Source organism: Pogona vitticeps, chromosome 1 (assembly GCF_051106095.1).
Source record: "Pogona vitticeps strain Pit_001003342236 chromosome 1, PviZW2.1, whole genome shotgun sequence".
NCBI lineage: Eukaryota > Metazoa > Chordata > Lepidosauria > Squamata > Agamidae > Pogona > Pogona vitticeps.
In genome coordinates, this window is record NC_135783.1 from 198,262,655 (window position 1) to 198,289,894 (window position 27,240).

General features: G+C 42.3%; 1 protein-coding gene across 1 annotated transcript in view; it reads left to right on the forward strand.

The window, feature by feature from the left end:
* The window catches only part of LOC110084610 (titin), a 299,695-nt gene that overhangs the window by 70,724 nt on the left and 201,731 nt on the right, over nt 1-27,240 (forward strand). The window contains exons 45-68 of the mRNA XM_078386905.1: nt 8,550-12,293; nt 13,186-13,464; nt 14,659-15,222; nt 15,668-15,949; nt 16,047-16,325; nt 17,649-17,927; nt 18,024-18,302; nt 18,442-18,729; nt 18,848-19,126; nt 19,242-19,523; nt 19,636-19,914; nt 20,034-20,312; nt 20,419-20,697; nt 20,835-21,122; nt 21,250-21,528; nt 22,413-22,694; nt 22,796-23,074; nt 23,206-23,484; nt 23,585-23,863; nt 23,982-24,269; nt 24,519-24,797; nt 25,015-25,296; nt 26,415-26,693; nt 26,799-27,077. Of these exons, the coding sequence (XP_078243031.1) occupies nt 8,550-12,293; nt 13,186-13,464; nt 14,659-15,222; nt 15,668-15,949; nt 16,047-16,325; nt 17,649-17,927; nt 18,024-18,302; nt 18,442-18,729; nt 18,848-19,126; nt 19,242-19,523; nt 19,636-19,914; nt 20,034-20,312; nt 20,419-20,697; nt 20,835-21,122; nt 21,250-21,528; nt 22,413-22,694; nt 22,796-23,074; nt 23,206-23,484; nt 23,585-23,863; nt 23,982-24,269; nt 24,519-24,797; nt 25,015-25,296; nt 26,415-26,693; nt 26,799-27,077 (10,485 nt within the window). The remainder of the gene's footprint in view (nt 1-8,549; nt 12,294-13,185; nt 13,465-14,658; nt 15,223-15,667; nt 15,950-16,046; nt 16,326-17,648; nt 17,928-18,023; nt 18,303-18,441; nt 18,730-18,847; nt 19,127-19,241; nt 19,524-19,635; nt 19,915-20,033; nt 20,313-20,418; nt 20,698-20,834; nt 21,123-21,249; nt 21,529-22,412; nt 22,695-22,795; nt 23,075-23,205; nt 23,485-23,584; nt 23,864-23,981; nt 24,270-24,518; nt 24,798-25,014; nt 25,297-26,414; nt 26,694-26,798; nt 27,078-27,240) is intronic.

The following is a 27,240-nucleotide window of genomic DNA, read 5'->3' on the forward strand; positions in this document are numbered from 1 at the left end:
TGGAACTGGTAAAACCACTCCTTAAACATATTTCTTACCTTGGAAGCCCAGTTAGGGCCACTAAAAGTCAACTCCGACTTGACAGCACAGAACACATACAAGGTTGTAGAGGACTGAAGCTTTATGACAATAAAAATAAAAGCTACAAAGATAGGATATTAAATACAGAAAGTGCCAGAGAAGGCATGTTATTTCACTCAGATGTATTATTTATTTATTTATTTTATTTATTTATTTAATTTATATCCCGCCTATCTAGTCCAATGGACTACTCTAGGCGGCCAACAACAAATATAAAATACAATAAAATAAAACAACAGATTACAGAAGAATTAGAATAAAGAAACAATAAAAGGGAAAAGAAAATCAAAGATAATCTGGTGAGAAGGCCTGCCGAAACATCCAGGTTTTTAATAGATTCTTAAAGGTGCCCAGTGAGGGAGCTCCGCGAATACCAGGAGGTAAGTTGTTCCACAAGCGAGGAGCCACTGCCGAGAAGGCCCTATTTCTTGTTTTCTCTTTCCGGGCCTCCCTCGGCGTTAAGCTCCTCAGCCTCACCTCCTGGCTCGCCCGTGTGATCCGGGTAGAACTTGGTGGGAATAGGCGTTCCGCCAGGTATCGAGGCCCTAAACCGTTTAGGGCTTTATACGTAAGTATTAACACTTTGAAGTCGATGCGGAACCTGATGGGCAGCCAATGCAATGCAGCCAGAGTGGGCGAAATATGTTGGAATTTTTTCACTCCACTGAGTAATCTGGCCGCCGCATTCTGCACCACCTGTAATTTCCGCAGCAATCTCAAAGGAAGCCCCACGTAGAGCGCATTACAGTGGTCTAATCTTGAGATTACGAGCGCGTGTACTAAGGTAGTGAGCGCCCCCACTTCCAGGTAGGGCCGCAGCTGGGCTATCCGCCTGAGATGAAAAAAGGCGGTGCGGACCACCGATGCCACCTGTGATTCCATGGAAAGCACCGGGTCCAGATGAATCCCCAAGCTGCGTACCCCATCCTTTGCAGGGAGAGTCACCCCCCCGAAAGAGAGGGAGTTTCCCAGAGCCCCGACTGTGGGAGGGCCCACCCTCAGTACTTCCGTCTTGTCCGGGTTCAGCCTAAGCCCGTTCTCCTGCATCCATTCCAGTATAGTCCCCAGGCAGCGCTGAAGGCACAGGACGGCTTCTCCTGCAGTTGGCAAAAAGGAGATGTAGAGCTGCGTGTCATCCGCATACTGGTGACACGAAGCACCACACCCCCTGATGACCCCACCCAGCGGCCTCATATAGATGTTAAATAGCATTGGGGAGATAATCGACCCCTGTGGAACCCCACAATTGAGGCGCCACGGGGCCGAGACTCTCTCCCCAAGCTGGACTCTCTGGGGACGGTCCTCCAAGAAGGAACGGAGCCAGGACAATGCCAGGCCACCTATTCCCAACTCGGAGAGCCTCCCCAGGAGGATACCGTGGTCAATGGTATCAAAGGCCGCTGAGATGTCGAGGAGGACCAACAGGGACACTTTGCCCCTATCGGCCTCCCTCAATAGGTCATCACACAGGGCGACCAAAGCCGTTTCTGTGCCGTGGCGCGGCCTGAAGCCCGACTGGAATGGATCCAGGGCATCTGTTTCATCCAGGAGCGCCTGAAGCTGGTCGGCCACCACCCTCTCGACTACCTTGCTAAGGAAAGAAACATTGGCGACGGGCCTGTAATTGCCAATTTCGTCCGCCGCCAAACTAGGTTTCTTCCTAATGGGCCTAATGAGTGTCTCCTTCAGGGCAGATGGAAACCTGCCCTCAAGGAGAGACCCATTTATTATAGCCGTGGCCCATTCCGTTGTTAGCGGCCTGGCTGCTTTGATTAGCCAGGCCGGGCAAGGGTCCAAAGAGGAGGTGGTGGCACGACAGCGGTCGAGCGCCCTGGAGACAGTGTCAGGCGTAACAGGCTGAAAGGTGTCCAAAATCACCGGACAAGACGGAGCGCTGGACATCTCAGCTCGACTCACTGTACTCAAAAAGGGTGAGAGGTCCCGGCGGATGGCCTCCACTTTTGATTTAAAAAATGCTGCAAATTGGTCCGGCGAGAAACTAGGGGGAGGCCCATCGCCCGGACCAATTCCGGAAAGGTCGCGTACTATACGGAATAACTCCGCCTGCTGGTTGGACGCCTCGCTTATCCGGTTAGCGAGGTATGATCTACTAGCAGCCTTTACCTTAGCAAGATAAAGGTTAGTAGCGACCCTGACAGCTATCCTATTAAAATCCGTCGGGGCCTTTCTCCATTTGCGCTCTAGCCGTCTCCTGACCCGCTTCCTCGCCCGGAGGTCCCGGTTAAACCAGGGGGCCGGGCGGTCTCTGCGGCGGAGAGGGCGTTTAGGTGCGATCATGTCAACAGCCCTAGTCGCGGCAGCAAACCAGCCATCTACCAGAGCCTCGACAGGAGCGCCAGCCAGGTCAGCCATAATACCTCTCATGGCATCCTGGAATCCGACCGGATCCAGTAGCCTTCGAGGGCGGACCATAACAATAGATCCCTGCTCCCTGCAGGGGGGGAGAGCCATTTTAATGGTACACTTTATTAGGTGGTGATCCGACCATGACAAGGGTACCGACTCTAGGTCAGTCACCATCGGACCACTCTCACTCCCATTGGTAGAAAAAACCAGGTCAAGTGTGTGACCCCCCACGTGAGTGGGGCCGTTGACATGTTGGGACATGTTCAAGAAGGCCATGGTCTCCAAGAACTCAAGAGCTGGACCAGAGGTCTCCGCCCCCGCATGCACGTTGAAATCCCCCAGAACCAATAGGTTCGGGGAACCCAACAGTGCCGCGGAGACGAAGTCCACCAGCTCCGGTAGGGAGGTGGCTGGGTCGCGGGGAGCACGGTAGCCCAGCAAGATCCCAATACCATCCCTGGCCCCGATAGACACGTGGAGGGCCTCAAGACCCGGCTTTATCACCGAGGAGCGCCTAGTGACCTCCAAGGTTGATTTATGGACAATGGCTACTCCCCCCCCCCGACCCTCCAGTCTACCCTGGTGTTGGACAGCATAACCGGGCGGACAGATGAGAGCTAGAGGGGGACCCCCCTCTCCGCCAATCCAAGTTTCGGTTATGCAAGCCAGGTCTGCATCCTCCTCCAGGATAAGGTCTTGAATTACCTGGGCCTTATTGGATACAGACCTGGCGTTCAACAACACCAGGTGTAGAGTGGAAGGCTGGCTGGTCTGGTTACCTCGATGCTGGGGGCTGGTCTCCGTCTCAGAACAAGGAACAGCCTTCAAACATCTGTCCCTAGTTCTTCTAACACGAGCAGGGACGGAGCCAACGCCATATTTCCCCCTACCCGTAATCACAGAAATATTCTGGGGCCCCTCACTGGGAGGGCAGGCCTTCCATACCATATCAGGGGGGGGGGAGAAGAAAAGGAAAAAAAAAAAAAAAAAAAAAAAAAAAAAAAAAAAACAATAATAAGTCAATAAGCTCAGATAACTATTCAAAGTGCAAATAAATTAATTCACTGCTGGAAAAGCATTACATAATTTCGAATTTCTATAGTATATAAATCCCTGAGATAGCTTCCCTAAATAAGCAATTAATTATGCTCCTCCTGAGAGCTAACGCTGCTTGTTATTATTTTCAGCACTGATATTTAAAACAAGCATGGTGATTTATAGTTACATAAATGCATTTATATGCTATCTTATGTATCTGCATGGTCTTATTTCTGTTTTCTTTTAATAGTCAGAATATCATCTGATACCTGTGGCTTTAGGCACCACATAATTCCAAAACTGACTCTGTATTAAATAGGAATGACTCAAACTACCCTTGAAAATATAGAATAGTTCTTTTTTAAAAAAACACCTTATAAAATTGCTTTTACTCCATCACATTAGTAGTCTGTAGTACTATTTAGAGCAATGACTGAAATTTTGGTTTCAAACAAATACTGTATAAGGAAATTAGCCCAAAGAGCTAATTGCCTCAGCAGTACATGGCATGTTTTGTTAAACATGGCATGTTTTGTTAAACATGCCATGTTAAACATGCCATGTGTGGAAATAAGCCTTTGGCCAATATTCAAAAGAAGGCTGACTCAATGCAGTTTACGTAAGTGCTAACCTACCATTCAGTCATGGATTTAATAGGTCGACTCTAGTTGGGACTAGCAACAAGATGGTGGCCTTCATAACAGAAAATGTTATTCTGGTTCCAGCTATTTATTTTTAGTGCCAGTTGGCTGGAATATCCTAGGTACTTATCCAAAGTGATTTTTCAACTGGTTTAGGTATATATGGTGAAATATAAACTATTTGGATATTTTTAGCTGCATTGTACTAAAACAGGCAGGTATGTTGCGGCCCTCCAGATGTTGCAGGACTGCAAACCCACCAGCAGCAGATCTTCTGGATTTAATGGGTCCAACATATTTAGGGCTGCAAGTTGCCTACCCTTGATAAATCCTATGGCTATACAGGGTGTTTCGGCACTCTTAATGACCACTATAGAAATGACCGTAGACACTGAAATAATTTGCATAGGGACTGAAATTCTTAATGAGGTAATCAATTGCTAAACACAAAAAATTAAAATACTGAGGTCTAAGAGAAATGAGAGTGTCTGATGCAACATAGACCCGGGTAGAACCTGCACATAACGTTGTGCCCAGGGTCTTCCCTGTGTCATTGTCTAGGAATTCTGGAATAAGTGAATTGCAGCTATCCCTGCATATTGAACTGAATGTATTGCACTGTGTGAGATCACAAACAATTCCATTTGGGGGGAAATTCAGCTCCACCTCTGATGTCTAACAGTCACCATTGGCTTGCATTGTCTTCCTTTGCACATGCATAGCCTGATCCTGCAGAAATGTTGGTGGAAAACAGCTGCTCCTTCACATCTGCTGTATTGAGAGTGCAGCATGCACAAAAGCATAAATGGTAAAATGTGTCTCCATGTTGTTATCAACCCTTAGGAAATGTGGCCTCATAGCTTTGGCATCTTTTCTCACCTTACTGCTCTTGCTAGCACCAGGAAAATGCCCTACACATCTGTTATCTGAGAGCTGCTCAATGCTTCCATTTTCTCTGGAAGCGCAAATGAAGTTGTGGGCGTGTAGCTTTCTGCCGTGCTTCCATTTATTTAGATCAGCTCCATAGATTTTACAATTCCAAACTTGCCAGTTTGCAGAGAGGTGGCAGAGAAGCCAGGACAGAACCACTAGGTACTGAACAATACACACCTGGTATCAATAAAACTTTTTAATGCTATTCGTTTCAATCAAATTACTGCCCAGTAGATCTGGTGAAAGCAAAGACTGGCAGCTGGACCTATATTTCCAAAGCTGGCATTTAAACTACACACATTTTCAGTGTCTTTTTTCATAGTTACAGGGTATTTTTTTTTTAAAAAAGAAGCTCCCAAGAATGTTATATGTTCCTATCCCATGTTACATTTTGAATGTCAGTGTATATATTGTTTTAATAAAAGTGTCAAGTACAACACTCGTCCTGTCTTTCTTCCACAAATTATGTTTTGTTTCATGAACAATTTTCTCATTAACTTTGAAGATGGGGATTGAATTACTTTTATGAGCAGTCCCAAGTCCTATTGTGTTTTTATGCTGGCATAATGCAAATGGTGTAATTCCTTGTGTGTTTCTAACTTCAAAACCTGTGGCAGTTCATTGTTGAGATTTACACCAATTGAATTACACCAGGAGGTATAACCAATATGGTTTTGGTCAACATTTTGTATAGTCTTTCTCCTAAGAGGTTTCCATCATGAGAACATGGGCCAAGAAGGCAAAGAGGTCTTGATTCATGTAACATACAACTAGTTATGTAACTTTTTAAACTAATACAACAGAAGTAGAACTGTTTTACCTTGAAAAAGGAATGTGATACACACAATTTCTGTGCATGGAAAGACATGGCATGAGAAATGGTGAAGGGTAACTCAGCTGTCAGAATGCCGGCCAATTGAAAGAGGCTTTGAAGTTGTTACTGACTATTCCTCTGCCTGATACAATGACTGAAATCCTGTAGTAAGTCACAACTCGAGCAGGCCCATGGAATCGGAGAGAATGTAGTGACTCAATAGCCATAAAAGTTCCATTGAATCAGTGGATCTACTCGAGTGTGACTTAGTATTGGATTTCAGACAGCATATTTAGCCATAAAACATACTTTGTTCTCTGGATGAAAAGCTGAGGGATCGTCTCTTTGCTAGAAGTTTCTAAGGGGATCATTTCTTTTTTTTCTAAGAGGATGGGACAAAATGAATGAAATAGAACTCTCTTGATTTGGTGCTCTTGAAATGGTGCTCTCCTAATTTGGAACTTGTTTTTTTTTTTTTTTTTTTTTTTTGACAGTTGAGATCTAAAACACTGATGGGGAGTGGGTGACCTCTATGATATGGTTGCACTGCACTTCGCATCATCCTTCACCATTGGCTATGCTGACTAGGCTGATGAGAATTTCAGTTCAAGTGTTCTGGAGGGTCACACACTCTTTATCTTTGGACCTCCTTAGTGAAGTGTTCCATAACTATGTAATTCAAACAAATATTATGGACGGGGTAGAAGAAAGAGGGTTGTGCTTGAGTGTGGAGCCCCGTTGAAATCCATCAGAACTAAGTTAATCCAGATAAAGCTAAGTAATTGATTTCAAAGGTTCTTAAAACTTCTGGTGTTGCTTGGTTTGGAAACCTTTTACAAATGACACTATTATCATGTGTGCATCTTATTGCAGCAACCACTCTACAAAATTACATTCCATTTTCAAGGTGAAACCATTCTACAAAGCAAACATGAGACTAATACAAAGTTTTTTTCCCCTTCACAAGAGCAACTTATTTATTTATTTGATTTATATCCCGCCCATCTGGTATATTCTACCAATAAGCGTAACTTGCTTGTGCAAAATACATAAAGATATTGTACCAGAGTAAAAGAACACTGTGGAAATATGCTTTTATTGTGTGTTATGTGACTAAATAATCATTTCTCCATTCATGATCATCTGCCACAATGGCTTCGGTCCAGATGTGCTATTTTTTAGACTTCTCTTCTTCCATTCACAGAAGGCTCTTCGAAGTAGAGCAGTGGCTCTCGATCTTGGATCCCCAGATGTCCTTGGACTACAACTCCCAGAAATCCTGGCCAGTAGAGGTGGTCGTGAAGGCTTCTGGGAGTTGTAGTCCAAGAACATCCAAGGCCTAAGGTTGGGAACCATTGATCTAGAGCTCCATCTGGAGTCTAAGGGGGCTGTAGGGTGATCTTCACTTTATCCCTCTTTCACCTGCACCATTCTTCTCATGTGCCATACCGTTCATAACCTAAAGATTTTCAGAAGACAGGTTACTGCAAGAGAAAGGGAGAATTTGGAAAATACTGCTTTACCATATACTTTCCAGCAGCAAAACACAATGAACAGAATTCTGATCATGTGATTTCTAGATCCAGGCTTTTGTAATCGAGTGAGTGATTAACTTTCACAGAAATGTGATATCTTGCTTATTCAAGAAAATATGAAGTCAGAGCAATCTGCTTATGTCTTATTCAAACCAATTGCCTGTGTTCCTATTTGATCTTCGGTCTGAAACAGTAGGGTCTGATATGTATATCTTTGTGTGTGTATGCATGCGCATATGCATGCACATGCATACACACATTCATAAGAGTGAGTAACAGAAATGTGTAAGCAAATATATATATGTAAATGGATACCCAGTGTGGTGTAGTGGAGAGAGAGATTGATTAAGACTCCAGAGGCCTGGGTTCAAGTCCCTGCTTATTTATTTATTTTATTCATTTATTGGATTTTTATCCTGCCCATCTTGACCAAGGGTCTACTCTGGGTGGTTTACAAATTTAACAATCCTTAGCCATGGAAACTCACTGTGGGTATGGAATTGGTACATTCATTCCTTAAATTTCTCACTCGCATTGAAAGCCATATTAGGGTTGATATAAGTCAGTTCCCACATAACATAACTATATTTTTATATATGAGAGCACTTGAATCATAAAATTATTATAGGCCCTCTATTACCTTAGATCCTAGATCAAACAGGAAGGCAGGTCGAGATGATGAATAGATTTCTCTGATTTCATCTTTGTTTGATAAAGCAAGGTATGACATTTACTTGCTACTTTCCATTATTTTGTTCTTTTGGTTTTCAGGGGAAACTGAAATTTTGATCCTGTCACTGCATAATAATTACACATACACACACCTTGCATACGAAAAATGCTGAAAAATGGCTTGGTTACATCATGCTTTATATGCAGATATTGTTTTAATAGACATGTATTAATTTAAATTAAAAGTTCATGCAATGAATTAGGCTGTAAGATACTATCCCTAATCTGATGCAAAAATGTATTCCACAAGTTATGCGTGTTTCAGTTACTCTTCAACCTGGCCACTATGTCACATATTACAAAGTTTTGGCCTTCTGTGCTCACTGTTAGATAATATATAGTGGCTATTAGGTACGGCTTTTCAAAAAACATTTTATTAAAATGTAAATAATTCTTTTTTCCATACAGAGATTTCTAGTTCTGTTTTTGTGCCTGCTGAGGAAGAAAGACCTGAGAGTTACAGCAACGGGCTACAGTTACCTCATAGAGATAAAATAGTTGAACTCATGCCTGAAAATTCAGTTTATTCCAGCAGTTTAGAAGTGGAAAGGAAGAAGGACCATGTTCCAACCTTCCTCAAACATGTCTCAAATGTTGAAATAAGTTTGGGAGAGGTAGCGAGGCTTTCTGTTACAGTGACTGGGACTCCAAAACCTCAACTACAATGGTTTTTCCATAGTGTTCAGCTGACCTCAGGTGCAGATTATGAGTTGGTGTCTGATGACGAACATTATAGCCTCATTGTTCTTTCTGCAACATTTGATCACGAGGGGGAATACACTTGTACTGCTAGTAATATCCATGGACAGACCACATGCAGTGCTTACCTGAAGGTAAATCCGAAAGGAGAGAGTAAGGACTTGGAGGCTGAGGAGGCCACGGAGGTCCCCCAGCTGCCCTACTTTGTTAGGAAACTAAATTCTGCCCAGTGTGTGCAAGGTGCTTCTGCTGTGTTTGAGTACCAAATGAGAGGGGAGCCAGCCCCTGAGCTTCAGTGGTTTAAGGGCAGTGACCCAATTTTCCCCAGTGACCATTACACCATTATTCATAATAATTCAGATGGTTCTGGGTCACTGACAGTCAATAACTGTCAGAAAAATGATGCTGGCTTATATTTCTGCAGAGGATTCAATCCCTTCGGTGAGGCCACTAGCAGCGCAGAACTTCTTATTCTTTTAGACATCGTGGGCGAGTTTCCAGATAGGGAGCAGGAAGCGATGCATAAAAGGCGCTCTAAGTCGTATAAAGAGACTGCAAGTGAGCAAGCCACCGAGTCACGCTTATATGCAGTTAAACTGCCAGGTGAGGACCAGCCACAAGGGATATATACCATTGGTATAGAAGACAGGCATGCGTTACATAGTGAAGAGGTAGATGCTTTACATATGTCATCTTACTCGACAGCTACTGCACAGCAGGAAGCCCTTCATACCCAACAAACAGCATTGCTTCAGTCTCAAGACGTTGAGGAAATTGTTGATGCTTCTTCTCAGGCCATCCAAAAGTCGGTTCCCACATCTTTTACTGTGAGTGAGGTGAAGGAACATCCTGGTTTCCTTGAGCAACATTCTGAGCCCATTCAAAGCCCACTTGTTGCTGATTTGACTAGCTCCCAGAGCCACCAGGTTCCTGATATCTGTTTACCTGTGGTAGAGGAAATACACCAAGAAGACAAAGAAAAAGGGCTGCAAATAAAGCAGCCAGAAATTATCAAACCGCAGTCTGCTAAAGAAGACAAACTACAATTTGCTTCTGTTCTTTCTGAGGAGAAATATTTGTTGAGCTCAGGTGAATCAGCTTTGCTCTCAGCCCAAGGAGCTGGGGAAGTTTCTTCCACCAGTGAACCCAAACATCCAGCGTCTATTCCTACTATTGAGGGCATCCAAGCATTGTCTAAGGAAACTTCATTGGCAGTTCAGGTACAGAAGATGGACAATGGCATATTAGTGCAGGAGGAAGGTCGTTTGTTTCAATCTGTTGTAGCAACTGTGCAACATAAGATAAGCGAAGCTCATACAGAAGCTCTTGATTATGTTGACCCCCCTGAAGAAGTCAACTCAACTCAAGAAGCATCAAATGTACTATACGTGCCTATGACTTCCTCCAAGCAGGTGTTACCCAAAGAGTCCATCTTGGATGAAGCAGTTGCAGCACAGGCAGAAGGCTCTTTGAAACAGAACAGGCTTGTCAAAACAGCCTCGGTTGCAGAAGAAAAGCAGCAGATCTCCAGTGAATGCACAGAAGAGATCCCTAGATTAGACAGCACAGTGATAGCAGAGATCAGCAGAGAGGCTACAAAGCCGTGGTGCTTGCCTGTGGTGCATGGACAATCCACTTTTCCTAGAGAAGAACATTTCAGTCCTGAGTTGCTGCCAGATGATGAAGCAACATCCAGGAAAAGCCCGTGTTTGCTGTACTGCTTGACAACAGAAGAACAAGCTTCCACCTCTTGTGAAGAGGCTAAGCAATTCCCTCCTCTGAACGCTGCAGTCAGTGTCCCATCTGCCCAAGAGCCCGTTTCTGTTTTGCATCTTCAGATGAACCAAGCTGAGCAGATATTACCCAAGGAAGGCATTTGGGCTGCACAGAAACCTGAATGCCAAATGGCTTTGCAGAAAGCAGAGATCCTGGTCAAGCGTGCTGTAACTTCAGAGGAAAAGAACCAGATAGGCGCAGAAGTACTGGAAACATTTCAGAGTGATATTGCTGGGGAGAAGACCTTGGTGGTAGCTGAGTCTCAGCTCCGTAAATGTCTGGCCGCTGTGGCTGAAGAAATGCTACTGCTCAAAGAGCAGGTGCTCCCTGAAGGAGGCAAGGAGCAAAAGATAGCCTTGAAAAAGGAAGACTTTCTAATGGTTATGCAGGTGTCAATGATGGCTGAAAACAAGGCCTTAGATGTAGGACACACTGAGCCACTGAAAGACATCCAGGCCAGGAGTTGCAAGGCCGTGTCTGAGCCCAGAGTGCTTTCAGAATCAACTTCCATTGAAGAACGAGGTATTCCTATGGAGAATACAGTTTTTTTAGAAGCTGCAGAACAAGATTTTGCAGCACGAATCCAGGAAGGGCAGTCAGTTAGGCTTCCTTTAATACTGGAAGAAAAACAAGCATTTGCAGAAGAACATCTAGACCAGCTCCCAAGACCAGAAGCTGAAAATGCAGAGGCAAAGAAACATCCAGCAGTGATGAAGGAGGTGTTTGAAACACAGGAATACAACGTATTTTCTAAAGAAACCCTGCTTGCAGCTGAGGTTCCAATATGCTGTAGCTTTGATAAGGAGGCTCAAAAAGGAAGTCCGCTAAAGGTAGCACTGGTGAGTCAGCAGCACCTGTTTTCTCCTGATGCCCTGAACAATATTAAAAGTGTTGAACTACAAAATGCAGAAGTGACCAGAGAGCCTAAATATACAGTGTGCTCTGGTCTGATTATGACAGGAAGTTCTAACTCTGCTGAAATAACCCTTGCTCTTGATGGTGTCTATTCTCACTCCGCTGACGTAAAAAGCGAATTACAAGCTGCATTTCATTCTGTTGCTTATGAAGAAAAACACATTCTCATGGCAGAGGAACATAAGGGTATGTTCTGTATTGATTCACCTGTGCCACAATGTGCCCAAATGAAGACAGAGTCAAAAACACATCTGGAGCAACTTGTGTCTGCTCAAGAAGTCCAAATGTTTAACCTAAAGGAAGAAATCAAAGATGTAGGTACCACTATGCTGACCCTTGATGTTCCTTCAGCCGCAGCCCCAAGAGAGACACCAACAGATGTTCTAAAAGTGAGTGTGAGGAAAGAAGAACTTTTTGAAGAAAATGAGGAGGAGTCTATAGATAAGGCTAGAGAACAAGAAGGTAGGCCTTTGGGTGAGATTTGTCCCATTGTGCATCAACATATTGTAGACACTGTTGTTGAGGAAGGTGAGAGTGTAAGTCTTACTTCAATTATAGCCAATGCTAAAACGGTGAACTGGTACTTTGAGGGTAAACTTGTATCTTCAGGTGATGAGTTCAAGTGTTTGCAAGACCATGGCACATACACAGTAGTAATCAACCAGGCATTCAAAGAAGTACATCAAGGAGAGTACGTCTGTGAGGCTCTGAACGAAGGTGGAAAAACAACAACAGCAGCGAAACTCACAGTTCTGAAAAGAGGTTGGATGATGGGGATAAAAATATTGCTTCCTTATTTTCACCCATTTTCTAACTGATCACGACACATATACATATTTGTATCCCTATCAACATTTTGGATACAGATATAAAAAGTATATAGACTTCCGTAGTGTCACCACCACACTAATCACAGATTTCCCCCTTTCTGATCCTTCATTGAGACAGTTTACTCTCTCACACCCCTCTAGTATTCGAATTTATTTGCACTTGTCATGTTTCAGTAGTGCAATGGCATTAATGTTCATCATTTCTTTGCAACTTGCTTAAACACTCTTGGTAATTATGTGGTTTCAAAAAGGTTGCATGTCTTAGCACTTTCATCCCCATATCCACAGAGCAACTTGGTTCACTTTTCCTTTTTCATTGTTATGACAAGGGTGCAATCTCGAAACGACTTATTAGGAAGTCAGCCCCACTGAATCCAGTTGGGACTTACTTTGGAGTAAACACGCACTGAGATTGCACTGCACGTCTCAGAAATCATTGCACCATGTTAGCAGAATGTCATGCGTTGAAGGTTGCCACTCTTTCAGTACAACCTGGTATGATCTAGTATATCGTGTTGTTTGCATGCCTGTAGTAGCAAGTAGCATGAGAAAACACTTCTAGCATTTCACCGTGACACCACAACGTAGCGGGTGGTAGGCTTAAAGTTGTTCACTTTAAGTTGTTTTTCACTTCTGACAATGTTTTCCTTCACAGCCGCTTTTCTTGGATGGTTCCTTTAAAAAAAAAAATCACCCATCTCATTTACGTTGATCACTTTATTAACAGCGATTTGAATGTATGCACACATGCACCGATTTCATTATTATTCTCCACAAGCATGTGGATAGTTATAACAGCATGATCCTTTTGCTTTTCATTTCAGTTGCACCAATACTGAGGAGAAGGCTGGAATCACAAGAAGTAGCCGTGAACCACCTTGCCAAGTTCACGTGCGAGACTGAGATGGCACCAAACGTACGATTTCAGTGGTATAGAGCTGGGCGGGAAATTTTTGATGGTGACAAATATACCATATATACAGCTAATTATACGTCCACTCTTCAAATTCCGAGACCTCAAGTAATAGACTGTGGCGAATACAGTTGCAAAGCTTCAAATCAGTATGGCAGTGTAAGCAGTACAGCGGTCTTAACCGTGACAGGTAAGTGCAATATACAAGTTTTGTATTATAATCTGTGTTGTATTACAATATGCTTGAATCGGTTTGCTTTTATAACCATAGTTTGATACATTATGTAATACAGTACTTCAAGGACTACCTATATTCTTTGATAATTTTTTAAAAATGATTATGATTTTTAACACAGGGACACTGTGATTTTTAACATACCACTGAAGGGCCTTCATTTCTGTATCAATTAATATGAAAATGGAATGAAGTACCATTTCCGACCACCCTCTCATTCAGTATTTGTGTCTTCCATTGGGAAGAATCTCAAAGGGCAATGGATGGGATATGTCTCAAATCCACCATCAGGATATTTGCAATTATTTTCTGGAGAATTTGGGAGGGGGAGAGTCTTACTTTTGAAGGAAGTCATGCAAATAACAAGGGGGCTAATCTGGTCTGCTCCTGATGTTTATACACCCTCATCCAGTCATGGGAGAGTTGTTGAGGAGAAGGTGCATTCTCCGTAGAAATCTGACACACACAATCTTATGCACATACAGTACAATGGCGGGGTGAGGATGTGGCAAGACCCATGATTTCTGGCCGAAATAATTTTTATTACCTTTTAGTTCCATCACATTCTCCTCTAAGCATTCTTACATGTCTTTCCTTCTTGAAGAAATTCTAGCCTTAAATCTTTCACCGTATCATTAATTCTCTTGGATTCTGTTGATTCGATTTCATTGGCTTATGTATCATAAGAGCCGTGAGTGATGCTGAGTGGGAGAGTATCTTGAAGGAAAGATCTTGAGACCCATCTTGAAATAAACAAGCAACATGTTTGGGTATCACTCTTTTTTGAAACTCTATATAGATCTCTCAAAACAATACATTGGTTACGCATTCTATTTTTGCATCCTTTACCTCTGCAAATCTGTGTTGCTATTTCATCCATGAAGTAAAAATAATCACATGCGACAATCTTATTTTTGCAACCCCATCACTCTTGTTAGATAACATTTTGGCTTTAATATTTATTCTTTTGTAGCTTTTAAGCGAAGTGACCCTAACAGTAATTGTTGTAATAAATATAGTGAACATCAGGGATCTTTATTTTACAGTCCATTTCATGGGTTTCTGTCCTCTTCTTCCTTGGGTACTGACAAAAAAAAATAGCTGTCGTCTTGGCCAAGTCAATGTCAACTTTGCCCCTTTCTTTTGCAGAAGCGTTTCCTCCAACGTTCCTAACCAGACCCGAATCTATTACTGCTTTTGTGGGTAAGAGTGTCCGGTTCCTCTGCACAGTGTCAGGCACTCCCGTGATAGACACAGTATGGCAGAAGGACGGTGCTGCCGTTTCTTCTACGGAACGCTGCAAGATTACATCTTCTGATAACAAGCACAGCTTAGAAATAGCACACCTTGCTGTCAGTGACAGAGGCATCTACAGCTGCAAAGCCTCAAACAGGTTTGGAGCGGACATCTGCCAGGCAGAGCTAGCCATTATTGATAAACCTCATTTTATTAAGGAGCTGCAGCCCGTCCAGTCTGCGGTTAATAAAAAGATCCATCTCGAATGCCAAGTGGATGAAGACCGGAAAGTCACAGTTGCCTGGAGTAAGGATGGGAAGAGAATACCTCCAGGAAAAGACTACAAGATCTACTTTGAAGACAAAATAGCGTCGCTCGACATCCCTCTGGCCAAACTTAAAGATTCGGGAACGTACGTGTGCACTGCTGCCAATGAGGCAGGCAGTAGCTCTACATCTGCAGCCGTAACAGTCAGAGGTAAGAACGGCGTTCGTCTACTTAACTTAGTGCTGTCTGCACTTCCTTCTTCTTTATGATGGTGACTAATCCCAAATATGCAGGCAGTCAATCTAAAAAGGGGGAAAGGAGGTGACTCCCAATTTCTCCAAGCTTGGTGCTCTGCTTCTGTGTCAAAATGAGCTCCAGGTTTTTGCACTTGTCTCCCTGTCTTTACTCGAGCTTACCGTCTGGTGTGTGTGCGTCCTCTCTTCTCTTGCTGACTAGAATTCCTTGCTTCTTTACGTTTTCCCAGGCAACTCTTTACCATTTTAAAATCAGAGAATGGAGTAACTGCAGGAGCTGGAGTTTAATTCATGTCTGAACGTTGCATGTTTCTAAACAGTGTGTCTTGTAATCGCTATCTCAAATTGATCTTCTGAGCCATTATATTTCAGGTGTCTTTCTTTCTGAATTCTTCTTCTAGAACCACCGTCTTTCCTGAAGAAAGTGGACCCCTCTTACTTATTGACTCCAGGAGAGTCAGCCCATCTTCAGTGTAAAATCAAAGGGTCTCCTGAGATCCAGATGACATGGTTCAAAAATAACAAGGAGATTAGAGAGAGCGATACTCACAGAATGTCCTTTGCCAACAATGTGGCCGTGTTAGATATTTTTCATGTCAAAGTTGATGACAGTGGAAGTTACTCGTGTGAAGCGGTTAATGATGCTGGCAGCGACAGCTGTAGCACTGAGATTGTTGTCAAAGGTTTGTTCTTAAAATGATTTCTTTTAGAAGTATGCTCTTCTGCTACACGTGTCTTATCCATCGCTAATTCTTTATTAATGCTTTGATAATTTTGTAGAGCCACCTACTTTCGTCAAAACTCTTGAACCGGCTGAAATAGTGAGAGGAACAAATGCCACCCTTCAGTGTGAGGTTTCTGGCACTGGACCATTTGAAATCAGTTGGTTTAAAGACAAGAAGCAAATCCGCAGTAGTAAAAAATACAGGTTGACTTCCCAAAAGTCTCTTATCTCTCTGGAGATTTCTTCATTTAATAGTGCAGATGTTGGGGAATATGAGTGTTCCATAGCAAATGAAGTTGGGAAATGCATTTGCAGTGCAACATATATATTGAAAGGTTAGTGAACAGACATCTTTTGACATTGTGCAAAAGCAAGGAAAGCTTTTTCTTTCTTTCTTTCTTTCTTTCTTTCTTTCTTTCTTTCTTTCTTTCTTTCTTTCTTTCTTTCTTTCTTTCTTTCTTTCTTTCTTTCTTTCTTTCTTTCTTTCTTTCTTTCTTTTCCTTCCTTCCTTCCTTCCTTCCTTCCTTCCTTCCTTCCTTCCTTTATCCTCTATTTTTTCTTGTGCCTTATAAATTGATGGTAGCAGACGTTATTTCCCAAAAGGTAGAAGTAAAGGCTGAGACCAAACGCAATTCAACTAATCCCCAATAAGTGGCTTTTTAAGACTTGGAAGAAGGTTCTGTTTTAGTTTGTGATGCAAATGCCTGCAGAACTACAAATCTCATTTCCCTTGGATATGATTCATTCATCATTCACTCCCACAATACTAGTGCATTTATTTTTAATGTAAATGTATCCAAGGTTTCAGATGACTTAGGGAAGACAATTAATGCCTGCCAGATGTTTTGGACTGTAGCTCCTGTGAGTCCTGGCCACCATGGCCACATGATCCAGGTTTATAATATGTAATAGAACTGCAGAGCTGGAAGGGACCCTATGGATCATAGAGTCCAACCCCTGTCAAGGAGGCCCAGTGGGGAATCAAACTGCCGACCTCTGGCTCCACAACCAGAGATCTAAACCACTGAGCTAGGATTGTGGGAATTGAAATTTCAAACATCAGAGGGTACCAGGTTGACTACCCTTGACTTACCATGCTGTTCACTGAGAGGACAGAACTAATCAGAGTAATCGAAAATATTCATGTTGACTGACTAGGAGAGAACATATTCCTCTTTTATAAGAGTACCCAGCAGCCCAACTCAGTTTTGCCTCCGTAGGTTGATGGTACAAATTTAAACGAATGAGAACCACCCAAACTATTATCAAATTCACTCATGCTTCACTTTCCCTCAGAGGAATTCTCAACATTGACAAGAACCCAAAGCCAAAATCTTAAGTTCAATTCCTCCCCCCTCCAATTTTTTTTTGTCATGTAATTATTCCCAAGCATATTGGGATTTTACTCTCTCCAACTCAGTCCTTTATGTGGATAAATCTTCCAGTATACTTGACATTGATCCTGTCCTCTCTTTCTGGATTGAAACAGTATCTTTTACTTAACCTTCTTTTGGAGTCTAATATCTATTTAAAAATGTTGATTCATGCCACACCTAGGAGAACTGGTTTATGTTCTTTAAAATCCTTGAAATACAGGATTAAATGTATTATTGAGCAATAATAGTAGCTAAATTTTGTTTTGTTTTGTTTCGAATTAGAACCTCCAACTTTTATTAAGAAATTCGAAGGTGTTACTACGCTTGCTGGAGACACGGTGACTTTACAGGCAGCTGTGAAAGGCTCACCTCCTATTTCTGTCACTTGGATGAAGGAGAAAGAAATAATTAAAGAAGATAACAAAGTCAAAGTGACCTTTGAAAATGGCATTGCAACTTTGCAAATCTCAGATGTCCAAATTAGTTCTGGTGGTAAATATACATGTCTGGCTGAGAATGATGCAGGAAGCCAAACATGTTTTGGAGAATTAGCAGTTAAAGGTCAGTGTGGGAACACTGTAATATCACAGGGTTCTTAAAATATGGGCAGGCTGTTTGCATTTGCTTTGCGATGACCACTATTCAATTCTGTTATAGAGCCTGCCACAATTGTTGAAAGAGCAGAGTTCCTGGAGGTGACGGCCGGAGACCCGGCAACTTTGGAATATACCATTGCAGGGACCCCAGAGTTAAAAACAAAGTGGCTCAAAGATGGAAAGCCTCTGGTTTCTAACAAAAAGTGTAGGATCAGCCTTAAGAACAACGTCGCTCAATTAAAATTCTATGCCGCCGAACTGCAAGACAGTGGAGAAATCACCTTCGAAGTTTCCAATGACGTTGGACGCAGTTCATGCACCACCACGTTTACTGTGTTAGGTTGGTAACTTTGTTTTGGCCAAAGGCGACCCCACCGCCATCACCCAGTTTAAAGCCCAGAACTTATACAACCAAGCCAAACAGCCCTCCGATGTTCTTTTTTGATTGGGTTTTCTTTCTTTGCTCTGTCTTGAAACAGATCGTACCCTTCCTCCGTTCTTTACTAAACCCCTGCGGAATGTCGAGAGTGCGGTGGGTGGCTCCTGCCACCTCAACTGCAAAGTCTCGGGCTCTCAACCCATAAAAGTTGCTTGGTTCAAACATGACAGAGAGATCACTGCCAGTGCCAAGTATACATTACGATACGAAGAAGGCTCCGCGTCGTTGGAAATCAAGCATCTGGATACCAGTGATGTAGGGGTGTATTCCTGTAGAGCCACAAACTCTGCGGGGACGAAGGAGACCCGTAGCACTTTGGCTGTAAAAGGTTTGCCTTCTTTTTCACGTTCTCTTGGTCTTCCTTTTCAACCGCTCTTTTTTTGGAAGCCCGCCACGTAAGTGACACCGCTTAATCTTTTTAATTGTTTCTTTCAATCCGTGTTCAGAGCCACCTAGCTTTGTAACGGAGCCCGAGTCTCAAGACGTTGTTCCCGGGTCAACGGTGCGCCTGAAGAGCACTTTTAAAGGAACAGCGCCATTCTCCGTAGAGTGGTTTAAGGGTGACTCTAAATTAACAACTGGTGGAGCTTGCTACATCATGACAGAAGCTTTGTCAAGTTACCTGGAACTTTACGCAGTGAAACCTGAAGATTCTGGCACCTATTCTTGTAAAGTCAGCAATGTTGCTGGTTCAGTTGCATGTAGCGCAAAATTGTTCGTGAAAGGTTTGCATTTTCTTTCTCTTATTCGAATACCTTTGAATGCAGATCATAGATTTCCTCTTATTTTTCTTCAACCTCTTGCTACAACTCTTCTTACTAACCCTGCTTCATTCCACAGAACCTGCTACTTTCGTGGAAAGGCTTGAGCCATCGCAACTGATCAAAAAAGGAGAATATGCCCAGTTGGAATGCAAAGTAAAGGGCACCCCTGAAATTAAAATCTCTTGGTTTAAGGATGACAGGGAAATTAAGGAGAGTGACAAATACCAGATGTCTTTGGTAGGCTCCAAAGCAGTACTCAGTTTGTTGGACATCACAGTGGAAGACAGTGGTGAATATATATGTGTGGCCAAAAATGAGGCTGGGAAGGACACCTGCAGTAGTGTTGTGGCAGTAAAAGGTATGTAAAAACGCCACTCCAGTTTTCTCAGTAAGTCCATTGTGCTTTCAACGGTTCTAGGAGTAAATAATCATTCCCACTCTTTTTTTGTTGTTGTTCTCTTACGCCATAGAATCACCTTATTTTATCAAGGAGTTTGAGCCCAGGGAAGTGTTAAGAGACTCAGATGTCATACTGGAGTGTGAGGTGTTGGGTTCACCTCCGTTTGAAGTCTATTGGCTAAAGGACAACAAACCTGTGAGAAGCAGTAAAAAACACAGAATTACCATGGAGCGTTCCTTGATTAGTCTCCAGGTTTTCAAGTTTGACTCTTCAGATGCGGGCGAATACCAGTGTAGGGTAACCAATGATGTAGGAAGCTGTGTCTGTAGCTCTGAGGTAGCTCTGAAAGGTTAGTAAGATTTAGAAATATCACACTATTATCCTTCTCTCTTTTTTGAAAAAAAAAAAACACCAAACACACAGATTCTGCTGACACTAGTGCTTACTACGCGTCTGTTCTTTCGATAGGACCCCCACAATTTGTGAAGAGGATTGAGAACATTAGCTCTCTTAGAGGAGGCACCATTGTGTTTCAGGCAACTGTCAGAGGCTCCATGCCGATAACAATTTCTTGGCTGAAAGATAATGACGACATTGTTGAAGACGACAACACAAAAATGACTTTTGTGAACAATGTGGCCACTCTTATGATCAGGGCCATCGAAGTGAAACATGACGGAAAATACTTCTGTCAGGCTAAAAACGATGCTGGAATCCAGAGATGTTCAGCTTTATTAACTGTAAAAGGTTGGTTTAGTGTCTTCTCTCCTGAACATCACGACAACTTTGTCTTCAGTCAATGGCTACATTTCAAGTTGCACCCCTCACACCTTTATTCCTGTATTTGTCACAGAGCCTGCCACAATCACCGATAAAGCGGTGTCCATTGATGTCACAGAGGGTGACCCAGCCACCTTGCAGTGTAGATTTTCAGGAACAAAAGATATCACTGCCAAATGGTTCCGAGATGGGAAAGAGTTGACTTTGGGACCCAAATACAAGATCAGTGTTACTGATACCGTGTCTGTGCTAAAGGTTGTTTCTGCAGAAAAGAGAGATAGTGGTGAATACACATTTGAGGTTTCCAACGATGTCGGGAGCAGCAGCTGTAAAGCTAGCATTAATGTTTTAGGTTTGTATTGAGCACCCCTCTTTCTTGGACATAGGCGGGCTGGGCTTGACTGCCATTGCCCTCTTATTCTTCTGTAGCAAAGCCAACTACAGTAATGGCCTAATCTAACACATTTCTTTCTGGTTTGTCTTGGGTAGATCTGATCATACCACCGAAATTCACCAAAAAGCTAAAGAAAATGGATAGCATTAAAGGCTCTTTTGTGCACCTTGAATGTATAGTGTCCGGCTCACATCCAATCAGTATCCAGTGGTACAAGGATGGCCAAGAAATAACTGCTAGTGAAAAATACAAATATTCTTTCCACGATAACACAGCATTTTTGGAAATCAACCAGCTCGAAGGTGCAGATAGTGGATCTTACACTTGCGAAGCAACGAATAAAGCAGGAAAAAACCAGTGCAGTGCCCATTTAACTGTGAAAGGTTTGGACATCTTCGTGGTTTTCTCCCCTTCCCCGCTGGCAATCTGTTTTCGTTTTCCTTTTATTTGGCCCTTTTCCAAAATGAGTTATTTGGCTCTTTTCCTTGTCTTTCTTCTCGCTTTTTGTAGAACCTCCAAGTTTTGTTGAAAAACCACAGTCACAAGATGTTATACCTTCTGCTAGAGTCCAGTTCAAAGCCCACGTGAGCGGTACTCCTCCCATACAAATAAAATGGTTCAAAGATAGCAAAGAACTCCTTTCAGGAGCATCTCGCTCAGTTTACAAGGATGATACTTCAACTGTATTAGAGCTGTTTTCGACCAAGACGTCTGATTCAGGGAACTACATCTGCCAATTAAGCAATGATGTTGGGTCAACAACTTGCAAAGCAACTCTTTTTGTAAAAGGTCTGCAGTTTTACATCCTGTGATCTTAGTTGCATTTTGTGTGGCACAATCCTTTATGTATCTACTTGGTAGTAATATCCAGGTGGAACATCCATTCTACAAAAAGTATCCAGTTCAGCATTGATTTTGTTGATATTTCCACCACCACCCACACGATCTAAGGCTTGTCTCACTTAGTTCCTTGACTTTTCCTTTGAGTTTGCATAATTTTTTTGTCAATCTGGAAATCTGGGTTTATTTTTTGCTTTCACTCTCTTTTGAAGTGAAGCTTAGCACTGTGGCACTTTTTGTTGTTTGAAGTTGGCCTGTTAGTCACTTCCCCAGTTGGAAGCTTTCAGATTAACAGTAAATCAAACAAACAGAAAGCTTCAGAAAAGAAGTGTACTTCTTTACTGTTTTTTAAATGTTCTAAAAAGAAAAGGTTTCCTTAAGATAAGTGTAATGGCTTTTCAAAGAGACGTTTGGATGCAAATTCCAAGATATACTGTGTTCCTTTGCAACCCTATTTATTTATTTATTTATTTATTTATTTATTTGGTTGGTTGGTTGGTTGGTTGGTTGGTTGGTTGGTTGGTTGGTTGGTTGGTTGGTTGGTTGGTTGGCTGGCTGGCTGGCTGGCTGATTGATTGATTGATTGATTGATTGATTGATTGATTGATTGATTGATTGATTGATTGATTGATTGATTGATTGATTGATTGATTGACCGCTCGATCCAAGGTATATAAAGGGTGGTGGTGGAACTTTTGCTCTTAGTTCCAGTGTTCAGTGGAAATTACTACCAATCAAAACCATTCATAGCACTGCAGACTCCCTCTTTGTTTTAAATAATGCCAATTTTCTAAACAAATCTAATTCTGTGTGTTTTCCTATTCCAATTCTAGAGCCCCCTCGTTTTATCCAGAAGCCTAGCCCAGTAGTAGTTTTGAGAAAAGGACAAGCTACTAGTTTTGAATGCCAGGTGGTTGGTACACCTGAAATCCGTGTCATTTGGTACCTTGATGGGAATGAAGTATTGGACCTTGATAAATATGGAATTTCATTTGTAGACAACGTGGCTACATTTAAAGTATCCAATGCCAGAATAGAGGATAGTGGGACTTACATTTGTGAAGCTCACAATGACGCAGGTAGTGAAAGCTGCAGCATTGAACTGAAAGTGAAAGGTTAGTTGTGATTATTCCGTTTTTTCAGTTCACATGGATACACAGTCGGATTTCCCCACTCCTTTCCTCTAAATCTGATTTTCCCCCTTCTCTTAATTTAGAACCTCCCACATTTATAAGGGAGCTGAAACCTGTGGAAGTAGTAAAAACTTACGATGCTGTGTTAGAGTGCGAAGTCGCAGGGACCCCTCCATTTGAAGTCACCTGGTTGAAGAACAACAGTGAGATTCGAAGTGGCAAAAAATATACCATGACTGGCAAAGAAACTCTGTTTTCCCTTCAAATAATGAATTGTGATTTTCAAGATGCTGGTGAATACCAGTGCATTATAGCAAATGAAGGAGGCAGTTGTTCCTGTAGCACCAAAGTCAGTTTGAAAGGTCAGTTCAGCAACTCTGGCAGAGGGAGAAAAACCTCTAAGAAAGATGATTTTTTTTCTTTATATATATATAACTTTAACAGCTCCTAAGTGCTCTGGCTTCATTGTGCCTTTTTATTTTTAAAAACACAGAACCTCCCTCCTTCCTAAAGAAGATAGAAAACATCCACGCAGTTTTGAAAGGTTCTGCTACATTTCAGGCTACCGTATCCGGTTCTCAGCCTTTAACAGTGTCTTGGATAAAAGATGAAAGAATCCTTGAAAATGATGAGAACTTCCACATTACCTTTGAGAACCATGTGGCAAAACTGAAGATCAAGCATGTTGACCTCAGTCACAGTGGGCGATACACCTGTCAGGCAAAGAATGAGTCAGGGGTTGAGAAGTGTTTCGCTTTGCTTTTAGTACAAGGTTTGTGAGTTTTGATTCCTTTATTTAAAGCTCCAAGTCTTTTGCCTCCGATGATTCCCAGGCTGCCTTCATTGCATCTGTGTTTTACCTCTTACTGCAGAACCTGCTCAGATTGTAGAAAAGGCTAAATCAGTTAAAGTCACTGAAAGAGACCCAGTGACGCTTGAATGTACGGTGGCTGGAACACCAGAACTTCAAGTCAAATGGTTTAAAGATGGAAAACAGCTCATGCCCAGCAGATATTACACCATGAGTTTTGACAATAACGTGGCTCGCTTTAGGATTGAATCAATTATGAAGGAGGACAGCGGTGCTTACACATTTAAGGTGGAAAATGAGTTTGGAAGCAGCACCTGCGAGGCTGTTTTGACCGTATTAGGTGTGTACTCTACTTCGCCCATCCTGGCCTTGCTTTTTGTTTTCCTGCCAACATTCTCACTGATTAAAAAGCAAGAAACCTGATATTACTTGCCTTTTTTCCCCCTCCTTCTGGGCAGATCAATCCATTCCTCCCTCGTTTATCAAAAAACTACCGAAAATGGATAAAATTCTGGGATCATCTGTTCATATGGAGTGCAAAGTTGCTGGCTCACTCCCGATTACTGCAAAATGGTATAAGGATGGAAAAGAGCTACCGGACAGTGCAAAATACCGGAGTCTGTGCCATGAGAATACCGTGTCCTTAGAGATCAGTCACGTAGAGTTGACCGATTCCGCCAACTACACTTGCAGTGTAACCAATGTTGCTGGAAGTGACTCATGTAGCACCGTCTTAACAGTGAAAGGTTTGCAGTTCTGTCTTCTCTCTTTACTCTTTACTGCAGTTAATATACCTTTTGACCAACGTCAACTCTGAGATTCCTATCTTAATATCTTTGAATGCAACTGTGTGAGTGACTATGCGACATTCCTTTTCTTATGATTCTTTCTCCCCAATGTATTTCATTTTCTGATATGTTTATTAAGCCTTGCCAGGTAAACGTTTCTTCCTCTCGCCCCTAATTCGTTCTTTTGTTTCTTGAAAACCGTCATAGAACCCCCAAGCTTCTTGGTAAAACCAGAAAGCCAACACGCGGTGCCCGATTCAACCGTGGAATTCAAGGCCGTTTTAAAGGGAACGCCTCCTTTTAAAATAAAATGGTTTAAAGAAGATCTAGAACTTGTGCCTGGGCCAAACTGCTTATTTGGTATTGAAGGGTCAACTGGTTTCTTAAATCTTTATTCGGTGGATGTATCAAGAAGTGGGAATTATACCTGCCAAGTTTCCAATGATGTTGGGAGTGATTCTTGTTCGACAACGCTGAGCATAACAGGTGTGCTTATTTGTTCCATGTTGCTCTTTTCTTGTTTGTCTTCTACCCCCTTTTTTTGGTACTGGCAACCTTTCTTTGTGCATTGTTGCAATTAGAAAATCTTGACGCAGGCTAGTTACCTTTTCGATTTCTCTTTACTCTTTTATTCTGTATACATTTAAACATACATCCTTTTCTCCCCGTTTATTTTGAGTCCATGTTTTCCTTCATTCCTTAGAACCTCCAAAGTTTGTTAAGAAGCTAGAGGCATCAAAAGTGGTGAAACAGGGCGACTCGTCACGGCTTGAATGTAAAATCACTGGCTCTCCAGAAATCAGTGTGGTATGGTATAGAAATGATATGGAACTCCATCCCGGTGAAAAATTCCAGATGTCATTCTCAGACTCTGTTGCTGTCATTGAAATGAGACATCTTGGTGCTGAAGACAGTGGAGATTACATATGCGAAGCGCAGAATCCCGCTGGCAAGACTAGTTGCAGTACAAAACTTCTGGTGAAAGGTTAGAACACTCTCTTCCACAGGTCCTTTCTCTTGAGCTGTCAAACAACCACCCCTAAAGTCACGGATACTAACTCATTGTAATCCTTAAATTCTTAAGCTAATTGGTTTGGATTGGGTGATGTTTAGAAGAGTGGGTTCTCGCTCTCCACTACAGCACTCTGTGTCTCCTCCGTATCTGTGGGAAAACTCTGGAATTTCTTTTTTTTAAAAAAACAGAGCAATGTGTTGTCATGAGGAGAAGTTCTGTTTCCTAAATGGAAACCCCTTTATCTCACAAAGTCATGCTGAGTGGAGTCCATTTTACAGGTTCCAGAAATTTGCATTTAGTCAGGCCAATCTCCTAGTTTCATTCAACAAGGCCCACAGCTAATTTTTCCTAATCCCTAGCATTTCCCTACCTATTAGAATGCAGTAAAGAATGAATAAAACACATACCCCAGCCACCCCCACACCCTCCCAAAATTTCTTGAAAATAAATAAAACCTTTTGGGCTCAGAAATTCCGCCTGTCCTCTCTTGGGCATTGTAGGAGGGGGTAATTTTGCCACATTTTAAGGGGAGCAAATACACCGGGACCTCTACAACTTAAATTTTAATTTAATTTACAAATATTCATTTTGCCCCTAGGGGGCATAAGAGGGCTTTTCCAGAAAAAAAGAAAAGGAAAGAAAAATATTGAGGGAGGGTCATGAGAAGGGGTGTGATCTTACAAGTTCCAGGCAGAGGCATGTGTGATCCCTAAACCTCTGGAAATTAACCGCTTGTGCACTGTTTAGCAATTGTGGTAGCAAAGATGTTGACTTAGGCAGTGTTTGTAGATAATTCTGCTCTTCAGACTAAGGTTCAGTAGTCAATTCTATCTTGTAGTACATGGGGAAGTGCTAATTAAATCCATCCTTGCACAACTTTGATGCCCTTTTGGCTAAGCTTGGCAGTTTTAGTGCTGATACATACATTTTGAAAAGAAAACTGCTTTTACTGAATACGTGCTGTGCCACTGGCAATGATGTGTGTCTTTCAGTTCTTTCTTTATATTTTCCTTTGTCGCAACATGCATTTTGTATAAATGACTTTTTAAAATGGCGCCGGCTTCTTCTTCTTCTTCTTTCCGTCTTAGAACCTCCTGCATTTAGCAGAAAGCCATCTCCAGTAGATACTCTCAAAGGCACCGAAGTTAGCCTTGAGTGTGAAATTTCTGGGACTCCACCTTTTGAGGTTACGTGGTACAAGGATAAGAGACAAATTCGCAGCAGTAAAAAATACAAGGTCACCTCCAAAAACTACCATGCAAGTGTCCATATTCTGAATATTGAAGCTGCGGATATTGGTGAATACCTGTGCAAAGCTCAGAATGATGTTGGAAGTGACACTTGTATTTGCACTGTAAAACTGAAAGGTAAGCCTTTCTTTTGGACCCAAGCCATCAACTCATCTTCTTTATGTGTCTTGCGGAATCCTTCTTATTGGAAATCTTGACACCGGTCCACTCTTTCTTCTTCAGAACCACCAAAATTTGTGACCAAGATAAACAACCTCACTGTTGTGGTGGGCGAACCAGTAGAGTTACAGGCGACGGTGGAAGGTTCTCAACCCATTTCTGTTGTATGGCTCAAGGACAAGGAAGTCATTCGAGAAAGTGAAAACAGAACAATAACTTTTGTGGAAAACACTGCCACTTTACAACTTGCTAAAGCACTGCCAGCAAGTGCCGGGAAATATATTTGTCAAATCAGTAACGACGCTGGGACCCGGGAGTGTATAGGCACATTAACTGTCTTAGGTTAGTAATAACACAACCTTGCCCTTTAACAAGATTTGTTGAGTTTTGTTCAACGGGGAGAAGGGTGGGTGGCATATAGTTCTTGAAAAATATAGAAATCTCTGATTTGAGTTTATTGTACCATATTACTCACTGCCAGTGCATGTGCCACTTTACCGAGTCC